The sequence below is a fragment of the Beta vulgaris genome, chromosome 3 (assembly GCF_026745355.1).
Source record: "Beta vulgaris subsp. vulgaris cultivar EL10 chromosome 3, EL10.2, whole genome shotgun sequence".
NCBI classification, from domain to species: domain Eukaryota; kingdom Viridiplantae; phylum Streptophyta; class Magnoliopsida; order Caryophyllales; family Amaranthaceae; genus Beta; species Beta vulgaris.
In genome coordinates this window covers 10,542,470-10,555,087 of record NC_079204.1, presented here as the reverse complement: position 1 = coordinate 10,555,087, position 12,618 = coordinate 10,542,470, and the positions used below count along the sequence as shown (strand labels likewise).

General features: G+C 36.7%; 2 protein-coding genes across 3 annotated transcripts; both read left to right on the top strand.

The window, feature by feature from the left end:
• The first annotated feature begins 2,771 nt into the window (after positions 1-2,771).
• Positions 2,772-8,927, top strand: LOC104906574 (uncharacterized). 2 transcript variants are annotated; one of them, XM_057393573.1, is made up of 5 exons: positions 2,772-4,189; positions 4,533-4,958; positions 5,071-5,121; positions 5,516-7,018; positions 8,803-8,927. In XM_057393573.1, the coding sequence occupies exons 1-4, from the start codon at positions 3,235-3,237 to the stop codon at positions 6,988-6,990; spliced, it is 2,907 nt and encodes a 968-aa protein (XP_057249556.1). In that variant the 5' UTR covers positions 2,772-3,234; the 3' UTR covers positions 6,991-7,018; positions 8,803-8,927. The 2 variants fall into 2 exon arrangements, with proteins under 2 accessions (XP_057249556.1, XP_019107973.2); XM_019252428.3 differs by lacking the exon at positions 8,803-8,927 and having other exon boundaries at positions 2,774-4,189; positions 5,516-7,242.
• A 2,135-nt stretch (positions 8,928-11,062) lies between these two features.
• LOC104906573 (carboxylesterase 1) lies at positions 11,063-12,331 on the top strand. Its single transcript, XM_010695341.3, has one exon. The coding sequence runs from the start codon at positions 11,114-11,116 to the stop codon at positions 12,062-12,064; it is 951 nt and encodes a 316-aa protein (XP_010693643.1). The 5' UTR covers positions 11,063-11,113; the 3' UTR covers positions 12,065-12,331.
• Positions 12,332-12,618: the final 287 nt, after the last annotated feature.

The following is a 12,618-nucleotide window of genomic DNA, read 5'->3' as shown; positions in this document are numbered from 1 at the left end:
CATGTTGTGACTTACAAATTAATGTAAAGTTGGCACTTGGTTATTAAGTGTGAATTAAAATGGTTTATAATTGTTTAGATCTATAATTTATGTTATATTATAAGATAATTTATTTAATTAAATAGGGGAACGATTAATATTTCAAAAACCCGTCCTAAAATTTAGAGACGGATTCTAAATATATTCGTCGTTAATAATAGAAAATTATCAGCATTGCATCCATCCCATTAGAGACGGATTTACATATATTCGTCGCTAATAATAGAAAAAATATCAACGTTACACCCCATCCCTTTAGAGACGGAATTTTATAATCCGTCTCTAAATTTAGAGACGGAATTTTATAATCCGTCTCTAAATTTAGAGACGGAATTTTATAATCCGTCTCTAAAGTTAGAGACGGATTTTTAAAATCCGTCTCTAAAGTTAGAGACGGATTTTTAAAATCCGTCTCTAAAGTTAGAGACGGATTTTTAAAATCCGTCTCTAACTTTAGAGACGGATTTTAAAATTCCGTCTCTAACTTTAGAGACGGATTCAGCAACGGATAACAATCCGTCTCTAAATTAGAGACGGAATGATAAAATCCGTCCCTAATTCAAATTAGCGACAAGGCCTTTAACAACGGGTGTTATCCGTCCCTAATTCCGTCTCTAAGCACATATAGCGACGGAATATGTTGATTTAGAGACGGATCCTTTCCGTCGCTATAGAGCTGTTTTTTTGTAGTGTACAAATTATTTGCAAGTTGAATCAGGGATGGTGGTGTAAGGTTGTAGTAATAGAATCAGTAGGTTTTTTGAAACGTTTGTTGAAGGAACAGGTACGTCAGATGGATGAGCAGTGTGAGTTTGGTCGAGGCGATGTTCGGTTTTCATGGTTGGACATTATGTTTTCCGGTTTCATAAACCGGAGGTTTCTTCGAGAGCTCACCATGTTTAGCTCTCATTTTCGCTTGGCAATGATCTTACTGGTCTTTGCCTTGAAAAATTCAAATCTGCAGGCGGCACCCCAGTATCATCTGGTGGATTTCAGCACGCCCCGTTTCTCCTTTACGGAGAAACAAGACATACTCTCGACAGAGAGTCATGAGTCACCTAGGAATGTGACTCTTCCACAGATCATGAGCCAAGAATCCCACACGTCAGAAGTTCGTTGGGATTGCTCATGCGGCGAGATGCAAATCTTGCCTTTGGTTCGTTGTCCGGATCGTGATCGACATTTGCTTCTCCTACCACATCCATCAGTCATTAGTGTTTTCACTTCATCAGCACAATTATCGACCAGTGGCGTGCTACTTAATAGGCGACTTTGTATCGGCTTTGTTTCTTTTTGTTTTTTAGGGCATGTAAGAGCTCATAAAGCTCCTTTAGCTTTTCCTTTGTTTTCTGTGTGTTTGTATTAGCACTAGGTTGTATTTCCTCTTTTAATCAATGTACGTTTTCTTGATGTCAAAAAAAAAAAAAAAAAAAAAAAAAAAATTCAAAGTTACCAACTTCAAACAAATAATCACTAGTTCACTACTAAGTACTAATGCACCACTTTTCAAATGCAGCAAACATAAGATAATCAAGGTTATCTCCACAAACCTCCCTAAATTTGTTTCTCCAAATAATGGACTTACCAGTTACCACTTTATCTATATTCTTTTTTATGGGATTCTTGTTAGGAAAACTACGAGAACAACCAGAGTCACAAGATAAACAATCTTCTAGGCGTGATGCACTTTCCCAAAAGTAATATTCCCACCATATTCGTATAACACGGGTACACGTAATTCACCTTCGAGATACAAAGAAGATCAATAGCGGTCACGCTAACTATGAACACTATGAAGAGGAAATGAGTTTGTGAAAGATTTGAAATGATGAAGGAATTCTGATTTTGATCTTGAGAGACTTGTGTGCAAATATGTTGATAGAGTTTTTCAACATGTTCTCCATCGTATGAGTGTCCTCATATATACTCATGCTATAACATTTCAGAGAAACCGAAACAATGCATCGAATAGTCTCGAATAATCGTTAGAGGAAAAAGAAACACCGCAAGATTAGGAATACGTCACGAGCCACGACAAGAATTGTGAGTTGTGAGCTGGGCAACCCAATCAGGCCGCGGGGTGTGACCAATTAATTCCTGACTTCTTGAACGAAAGTAGATTTGTTGTAAGCTTCACGTTGCAGGGTACGAGCATCCTTTGTTCACCAGTCACGGCTTGGCGGGGTCTACTACCCTAGTCACAGGTTGTTACCCACTTACCCTGCTACTTACATCCCCCAGTTTGCGTGCAAACATATCCCAATTCATATAGCATATTATACTTCATACATTGTTTGAATCACGACATTATAACCAAGCAATTCAAGTAAACATATCATGAATCAAACCTTATTCTATTATTCTATACTTTAAATCTCCAACAATTCTATATATATTCTTACCATCAAGATAAAGACCATAACAAAATTGTGTTTGTGTTTTCCAGCTTCAGATTATTCGAGTAGTCTACATCTTCTTTCTTAATCATCAACCTGGAGAAGAAAATCAGAAAATAGACCCAGATGAAGTAACTCATTAAAAGTCCAACGTCGCTTTATCATCTTTCTACCTTTCCACTCTTTCCCTCTTTCCATTTGTATAAATAGTTAAATACCATTTCTAGATTCTAAATACCCCTCAAAAAAAGTTAAAAAGAAAAAGACTTCATTTTTATTTTACCAAATTTTCCTTGTAACAAAAATAAAATCTGCAAGAGCCGCGTTTTCCAGAAACAGAGTACAATGATTACTCTCCCTTCTTCTTCAATTAATCATACAATTTTGTTTCGTACTCTCACTCTCAATCCTAATGACCCATCAAAAATAAATAATTTTTTTTTTTTTTACAGAGTTTTAATATGGAAATACAATGCCAAAAAAATTGAATAGTCATATTCAGTACAGTTTCCACAAACTCTCGACTTTTTTCTCTTCCTCTGTTTTTCCATTTCATCACTTTCTCTTTCACAGGATTTGGTAATTATATTAACCAAATCTTCTTCATATAAAGCAAACCCTCTCCAAAACCCTAAAGTTTTTTAAGAAAAGCAAACCCATTTTCTCTCTCCTCCACTGCTTCTTTTATGGAGCTTCTTCAATTTGATCCCCTGTTGTAGTAACAGGATTTCCCCTGTTTGAGTTTTCATCCAACCAAACAATAAAAAAAAAAGTGCCTTTTTTTCTTTATAGTAAAAAAATGAGTGAAAAGAAAGATGAGAGAAAAACATCACCTGAGAAAGAGGAGAGAGAAAGAAAGAAGAATATCAGGGGAGCACCTCCACCTCCTCTGTTTCTTCCTAGTACAAATTCACCATCTTTTTCTACCTTTGATTTTGAAGCAGTAAGTAGTAATAGTAGTGATACTATTAAAAGATTAAGGTATACAACACCAACTTCAAGTTCTCAACCTCATCATCATCAATGGAAGCAGCAAAGCCCAATGGGCCTTGGTATTGGGCTTCAAGAATCAAGCCCATCTCCTTCAAACCCACAAGCCCAATTGACTTCCCCTGATTCATCTTCTTCTCCTTCATTGTCTCCTATCCCATCATCATCAGCAGCAGGTCAAGAACAACCACAACAACAATTGAGAAAAGGGAAGTATGTAAGCCCAGTGTGGAAGCCACATGAAATGTTATGGCTTGCAAAGGGATGGAGGGCTCAATACCAAGGAGAGAGTCCGGGTTCGCATTCGAGTTTCGGACTCGAAAGCGTAGGAGGAGGAGGAGGAGGAGGAGGAAGAGGGAAGACAAGAGCAGAAAAAGATAGAGAAGTGGCAGAGTTCTTAAACAAACATGGAGTGAATAGAGATGCAAAAACAGCAGGGACAAAGTGGGACAATATGTTGGGGGAGTTTAGGAAAGTGTATGAATGGGAAAGAGGTGGTGAAAGAGAACAAGTTGGGAAGACTTATTTTAGACTTTCACCTTATGAAAGAAAGATTCATAGATTACCTGCTTCTTTTGATGAACAAGTTTTTGAAGAATTATCTCAATTTATGGGACCTAAAATGAGACATTCTCCTACTACTAGTTTTCATCATCTTCAAACCTCTAGATCATTGTCTGCACCTTGTGATCTTAATCTCAAAGCTTTACCTCCTCCTTACCCTTTTAAGGATGATAATTATCCACTTTCTTCCATGTTTTCTGGTAAGTAGCTATCACACTCTATTATTTCTTCTTTTATAGTCACATTGTATTATTTCATCTTTGCTAGTCACATTCTATGTAGCACGGAAATAAATGGATACATTTCAAAAACAAAAACAAAAACAAAAACAAAAAAAAACCCTAGGTTCCAGTTATTTTTTGGACTTTATTAGCACGGAAATGGCTGGAATTTTTGGAACTAAAACATTTTAGAAACAGGAAAACCTTAAGTCTACCAAAGGTTACATTGTTAATCACTTCATTTTGAATTAATTGTCGCGTTGATATGTAATTTGAACTAGTAACGTAATAACTGGTGATTTTTTGATTTATCCTTTTATAGATAGAGCGAGGCAGATGCAATCTTACTTAACGAATAATAACCCAAGAAATCCATTACTTGGGATTGACCCTCAATCATCATCATTGAATGTAGGCGTCTCCACGAGTGGCGGAACGCCGAGAGTGGAGCTCCGAAGGATAGGGAGAATGAGAATGACATGGGAAGAATGGGTGAGCTTATGGGCGGAGGAAGGTGAATATCATAGAGGGAGAGTAAAAGTACAAGGTTGTAATTTCTTGAATGCGGATGAACTCATTTATTTTGATGATACAATGGTGGCTTCCTCTTTAGAAGCCTTTGGAGATGGCCCACTTAAGGGTTTCTCCGTCGATTGCTTCACCCCGGGTCAGCAGCTTAAGGTGTTTGGTAGAAGAAAACTTTCTTCTTCTTCTTCTTCACCTTCACTTCCTCTCCCATCTTCTTCTGGTATTTCGATTACTTATACTCCCTATCAAGTTATATTTTTATTCAATCTTATGCTTCTTAATTTTATGTATAATGACTGATATGATCATATATCTATTTCTTTGTTTTCTAGATTTTAATGAGAGAATCCCTTTTGCAATGGCAGCTGAACCCTCTATAAGATGTAAGTTCTAGCTAGACTAGATTATTTCCAAAATTACTACTTCCTTTGTAACATAAAGAGTGTAACAATTGAATATTTTATACCTCACAAATAATACTCAATTGTTGCATTCTTTCTGTTACGGGGGAAGTAGTTTTCTTTCCACTCTTTTATGTACGGAAACAACAATGTCAGAACGTTAATCTCAAAGTCAGCTACTTTTTTTTCTAATATTTAGAAGAATAGAAAACACCTTAAATAGTTCCCTAACTCTTGGGCTAGTTTGCCAAATATCAATATATAATCATCTCTACTTTGAGTTCTATAACTATACAATAATTTCAAATTAAAGATATGTTTGTGATAAGGGAGTAAAACAAGCTAGTTTCATAAGTTTGCTTCTTATATAATGTAGGGGAGTTCCAAGATCCAACTGAGTACTACCTTGGATGCCTAAGAGCACCAACAACAACACTACCAACCTTATTTGAGCTTTCATGGTACATACAAGAACCTCCACCAGAAGAGTTTCGGCTTCCCCTTCGTAAGGATATATACCGTGATTTACCTCAAGGGAGAGAGCTCTTCTTCACCACATCCTCGAGCGAGCCATTAGATTGTAAATCTTTCACCATTGACATCCTTAGCTCGCTCATTCGATCAATCCCAAGTATTACTACATCAAATTCTTCAAGCCGGGATTCCTACATTGCTCTATGGGATGATTGCATCAACCGTGTCATATCAAAATTTTGCCCCTTTGAGATCATGTTCACAAGAAAACAATCCTCAAAGTCATCTTCTGATGAGTCATTTGGAGATCAATGGCCAAATTTAACCGGCATGGTAAAGAATCTTTGCTTATGGAGAGGTGAGGAAACTGATCAACTAAGAGAATCACAACCCTTTATTGATCCTTCATCTTCTATTACAAAGAAAATGTCATGGACCTACAATGGCATTCCCTATGTTTTAGGGTACTATGCTATTGGCCATAATATCACATTCTGTGCATTAAGTCCATCAGATTCATCATCTCAAGAGTCTCGAATCACTCGAACCGATGTTTATTCCTTAGATCTTTCAAACCCTTCAGAAAGAATCAAATTGCTAGTACCATGTTGGAGAATTGGGATCTTATTAGCTTCTTTAGCTGAGAAATGCATCAAGAATCATTGTCAAAGCGACTACGAACGACAAGATTTAGGTGATGGAAACATAATTGAAATGACAACAAAGACGACGACAAGATTCTACCTTAACAAGCGAAGATGGCAAACAACCAAAGAAATCTACTCAGTGTTAGACCAAAGAGTAGTACCCCACGTTGAGCACTTAATTTCCTACAATGAAGATGAACTAGCCTTGGTTTTTAAACCAAGAGGAGTAAAAACAAAGCCAAAAAACATGGAACAACTTGTTTTAGCCCTAAAACAAGTAGCAAAAGCACTAGTAGCATTACATGATTTAAGTTTCATGCATAGAGACTTATCATGGGACAAAGTGTTAATGATAATGGAAGTAAACAAAGAGGATGAGGCCTCATCATCAACGGAGGAGTGGTTTGTGGCCGGGTTCGAGGAGGCGGTAGGAGCTCCACAAATAAATCCGGTGGCGATGGCGGTGGCGGTAGTGGAGGAAAGAGAAAAGTATGCGGCGGAGATGGGAAGAGGAGTGCATGGAGTGAAAGTAGATGTATGGGGAATAGGGTATTTGATAAAGACAAGTGAAGTAAGATATGAAGGAATAGTAGGAAAACAGGTAAAAGAATTGGAAGGGAAATGCATGGAGATTAATCCAGAACAACGCCCAACAGCAGCTGACTGTTACCATCACTTGTTGCAGATTCAGTCGTCGCTTTCATCAGCCGCCTCTACCCGTTGCTCTTGATTGCTACTTGCTGCTGCAAATTTTACAGGTCTATAATTTATTAGAGTACCTTTTTTTTTTTTTTTTTTTTTTTTACTTTTATCACTATATTTGGGGTGAAAATTTTCTGTGATTTGTCAGGTGGTAGTCACTGGTGTAAGAAAAGGAAACAATCCTATAAAATTGACTGTTCAAGGGGGGTTTTCAGCTTACTTTTGCTAGGGTTTGTTTAAAATAATTTTCTGAAGAAAAATGGGAAAAAAAAAAGAAAAAGGTTATTAAATGATTATTGAAGGTAGGAATTTAATTAAGTGTAGAAGAAGTGCTGAGATGATGTTAATTGTGATGGTGGGTGGGTGTGATTTTATTGCTTAGCAAGGAATTTTTTGGTAATTAGTTCATTACAAATTAATTAATCTATATATATGTTCTAGCATTTTGAGCTAGACTGAAAACTTCATAAATGTATGTCTCATGAAGTTAATCTTTTTTTTGTTCTCTGATTTTTGGATACTTCTACTTCCTTCATGATATAATCATTTGCTTATCTTTTAACAAAGCTCGTTTCTTGACCTTTTTAGATAATTAAAAATTGAAAATGGCATATCTTAGAAATCTTTGAGGTGAATTGATCTTTAGAAAGGCCCCTCAACCTATACCAAGATACTAGGTTGCGCATACACGGATACGGGTATGAGTTCAGATACGGGTATGGGGACGAAAAACGGCAATATTTTGAAATTAGGATCGAAATGGATATGCGTGCCATGATACGTATCGTATCGGGCACGAGTACGTGACCTAGAAGAAATACTGGTGCTAGCCAAGAGACATAGGAATAACCCCATTGTAATTTTTATGCTGTTATTTATGATAATGTACTCTCTTTTAACTTGAATAATCCATTGATTTAGATTTTAGTGTCAATTATCTTGTTTATCTTATGTGTTTGAGTTGCTAGTGTTTAAGAGATTTCCCACACAACCGTAAACATAAGTACTCCATGGACTGATGTCATTTTTTGAATATATAACAGTATTGCTACTATAATATTGCTCCCCTTATCTAAAGTAGACATAATTGAACTAAAAGGAACTCAATGTGCCAACAACTCTGAAAGACAGAAGCTGTGAACACTTTAATTCTAAGTCATATATTTCACATTTATGAATCAAAGCATGTTCATGTGATAATTTCTAAATAGGATATCATCATACAAGTACAAAAGCTATGCTTGTAATATGAATCAAAATATGGATGATAGAAAATCTCATTTTAAGAAGTGAAAAAAACACAACTCATCTTATATAAAATACTTTATATACCAAAAGAACTATCAAATTAAAGGCTATGTGCATATTAATGAAGTGTCCAACCAAGCTTGATTGGTGGAGGTGGTGGAGAACTCGCCTTTGTGCTTGGGAGTAGGAATTCCCTTATACCCCCTACTCTCAAGCGTTGACCTGTGTAGCTGGGCTTGGCGACACTGCGATAGATGTCAGTCCAGTAGGGTACTTCTCCTTACCAACGGATCCCCAATGCCCCCCAAAAATATTAATAAAGTGTCCTCTCTTATCCATGTATGATGGGGTTTGACTGTTTGAGCAATACATGTAATTGTTTTATTTACATGTATGGCAGTTGCTCCCAACTTCATGATTTCAAAGTTTCAAAAGAGATACATATCACTCATCTTATGAAAATGTCATATTGTCATTAAGTATCTATATTAAAGCTTTGAAGGTCTAATTGTGTTCATGACACCTATATATATATGTGTGATTGTGTGTTAGGGTTTATGTCTCAAATTCTTCATGCTTCAATCGTTGCTAGGTAAATACGCACCGTGCTTGCTTCACACAATCTATTCGATCGTGGCATTTGTTCAATATTAGGAAGTGGAATTGGAGAAGTTCCATAGTTTGTAAGTGTAGTGCTCATTGACTTTAGGATGAAACCTCAATCAGGTATGTTGGTTGCATTTCTCTCTTCTCAGAGGATGGGAATCAAATTTTATATAGTACTCACACACTGCGAGAAGATTGTTGGTGTAAGAGAGTATCAGTCAATTTGTTTCCACTTTCTCCGTTGTTTGTTAATTGCAATATTTTTCTCGTTTGGAAGTTCATATTAATTACAACATTTTCTTATTTCGTATATCGTCTTTATATATCTCTCCTCTCCACATAAATTTCTGAAAAAATGTGTCAATGGGGTATGTTGCAATTAATTAGAATGGAGTAAGTATATTATAGTAAACTAATATTACCTATCTCATATAGCCTCATGTAGATTGTAGCCACTCCTAGGCCCTAGTGTTGTTTTATCTTAATTATGGTGATTCCTCCTCGTAGAAAGATAACTAGTTACTAGGCCCGGGCTATGCCCCAGGTAAGAAAAAAATTCATTTATTAATATAATACTTTATGATAGTAACACTAAATACAACTTAGCCTAGTGGTTATGACTTTAGTATATGTACTTGAGGTTTTGGGATCAAACCCTATACTACGCAATTTCTAAATTTTTTTATTGTACATGGATTGCATGAACTAAAACTCCATAGGAGAGCGTCACGTGGCACAGTTATGTACGTCTTTTAATATATTTGTATAGATATCTGCTTTTGCCTGTGGCATACCGCATAACTGGACTAATTAGGTTCCTCTTGTACTAATTGTTCTTGGTGTTGGTTATATAGATTTCTTCTATATAGAAGGAATAAAGACAAATGTTTTCTTACCCTTAGCATAACCTAGTTTTATTAGGACCCCCCTGTAATAATTATAGCTAATTTAACCTATGGGTACATCTCTTACTATCTTCTCACTTATCGTAACACCAAAAACCAATAATGTGTGATTTAGTTAAATTTTTATGCCTTTTTTAAACTTTAAAGTATAATAGAATAGATAAAAAGTTTGTAAGAATAGTGATTTGAATGGTGCCTTGAAGGTGTTTGGTAGAATGCGTGAAGAAGGAATGACATAAGGCTCACTTTGAATGCACATATCTCTCAATCTATAAATGATTTTGATGTGATTCAAAGTGGAGGTGATAACTTGTTCCAAGAGCTTTCCAACGATAGGTCATATGCCCAATTCCGCTGAGAAACGAGAAAGTTATGTCAGTTTTACGAAGAACTGACGAAACTGTTTTCGTCCTCGCCCGGACGGGCGGATCTCGCCCGGTCAAGCGCGCAAGCTGTTCTGGAAGATCTGGGGACCGCCCGGGCCGCCCGGGCGGATCGGCGGATAACGCGGAAACGCGTTTTTGAGCGCTAAGTATAAATAGTTTATTTATACCTAGGTTTTAAACGCCGAATTAGTCTATTTTCTCTATGTAATCTGGTTTTCCTCACATAATAAAATATTCTCTCCCTCTCTGCCGTGGATGTAGGCAAATTGGTGAACCACGTAAATCTGTTGTCTGTTTTTATCGTTTTTTGCATTCGATATTTGTTTCTCTCTCACGTCCGTTATAACAAAGTTGTTTAGAAATATATGTATACTTCAATAGATCAAGTGAATCCCATGTGATGATATAATATTAGGAAAGGTAAAAGAGGCAAAGAAGATGCTAGAAATGAAATGAAATAAAAATAGAAATGGCAATAAGAAAAAGAAATTGATGAATTTAGAAATCTGGAAGAATTTTGTGAAACAAAAGAAGTAATAAAATTTTTTAAAAAAACATAATTTTACTTTAAGGCAGCTAGCTCTTAAGTGAATAGAACTTGAACAAACCCTTAAGCTCAATTTCAAGAAAATACGAAGCTAAATTAAATAGATCGATACTCGTAACACATAAACTTGAACTCGACTCGTTTCACTACAACCTTCTTTTTATTTTATTGACAAGAACATTACAACCTTCATACGAACCCTAAAATAGAAAGACTTCAAATGGGAATTCCACTACGTACAATAATTACATCACCAATTATGTCACACAGTATAAGTGTCTATATCAATATGACTAATAAAATTCAACGCCTGCGGAAAAAGACCGAATTTTGGCCGGTTCAAATACATATCATTGAAAAACAAGCATCAGCATATTCATATCTTCTGTATATATATATATATATAAACTAATCCAGATCAAATGATATACTCATTTTACCACTAAGATTGAAAGAAAAATGGCAGAAACTAAACAAACAAACCTTTACGACCTCATCCACATAACCCCAAATTCCGACGGAACATTCACTCGTTCACCGGAGTTTTACCCCATTGTACCTCCCGAAACCAACGCACTTTCTATCTCCAAAGATGTCCCTCTTAACCCTGATAAATCCACCTGGGTTCGAATCTTCCTACCTCGACAATCAAATAAAGATAAGAAACTTCATATTGTGGTTTACGTTCATGGCGGCGGGTTTGTCGTTGGCAGCGCAGCTAACCCGAACTACCAAGATTTTTGCTCTTACGCGGCGAGTCAACTCGGTGCGTTGGTTGTCTCGGTTGAGTATCGACTCGCTCCAGAGCACCGTCTTCCTGCTGCGTACGACGACGTTTTGGAGGCGTTGAGTTGGGTTAAAGATGGTAAAGATGAGTGGGTAAAAGAGTATGGTGATATTTCAAGTTGTATTTTGATGGGGGATAGTGCAGGGGGTAATATTGTCTTTCAATCAGGATTAATGGCAGCCGTTAAGATTGATGATTTTAAACCATTGAATATTAAGGGGTTGGTTTTGATCCAACCGTTTTTTAGTGGGTTGGATCGGACCGGGTCCGAGTTGCGGTTAGTAAATGACCCGGTTTTGAGCCTTGTAGTTAATGATTTCTTTTGGGAGCTCTCTTTACCCGTTGGGGCGAACCGGGGTCATGAGTATTCTGACCCGATTAAAGGTGGTGGTTCGGGTTCGTTGGATTGGGTTCGGGATTTGGGTTGGCGGGTTTGGGTGGTTAGTAGTGATGGTGACCCGCTTTATGATCGGAGTGTGGAGTTGGTGAAATTGATGGAGAAAAGAGGGTTGTGTGTGAAAAATATGTTTTATGAAGGAGGTCAGCATGGAATGTTTGTGGGTAATCCCTCTACGTACAAGGCAAAGGAATTGGTAGATTTTGTGGTTGGTATTTTCACGTAAAAGGCTCATTTGGGTTTGGGTTAGTAGGTTATTATATTTGTTCACATGATATCTCTAAGTTGCGTCCCCGTGAGTTGTGAAAATGGGATGTGATTTGCAATCAAGTGAAAATTCTTCTCTTATTCATCTAAAACCATGATGTGTAATATATACTCTCAAGTCTAGCTAGATATTTATTATATGTTTGTGTGTGGTTCTATTATCATACATTCATACTGTCTTTTGATAAATAAAGATTAAATATGTACTTTATGTTTTAAAAAAATTGCTTGGAATAATTCTGAGTTTTTCACTTTCATTAATTTTAACCATGGATTATTTCAAAATAATTCAAGTAGAGGTGGTAATTGAGTGGGCCTAATCGAATCTAGCCTTAAACGGATTCGCTAAATGACCGGCCCAGACTAGACCGTCAGATGACTGAGCCTAAACCCTAACCCAGAACCAGATCATGAATCGCACTTAACTTGAACTGGACTGTGAACCGTACTTAACCCTAAAATCAATTGTGACACTAGTCGAGAAAATGCATAAAAATTCTTTATCCTCAACCC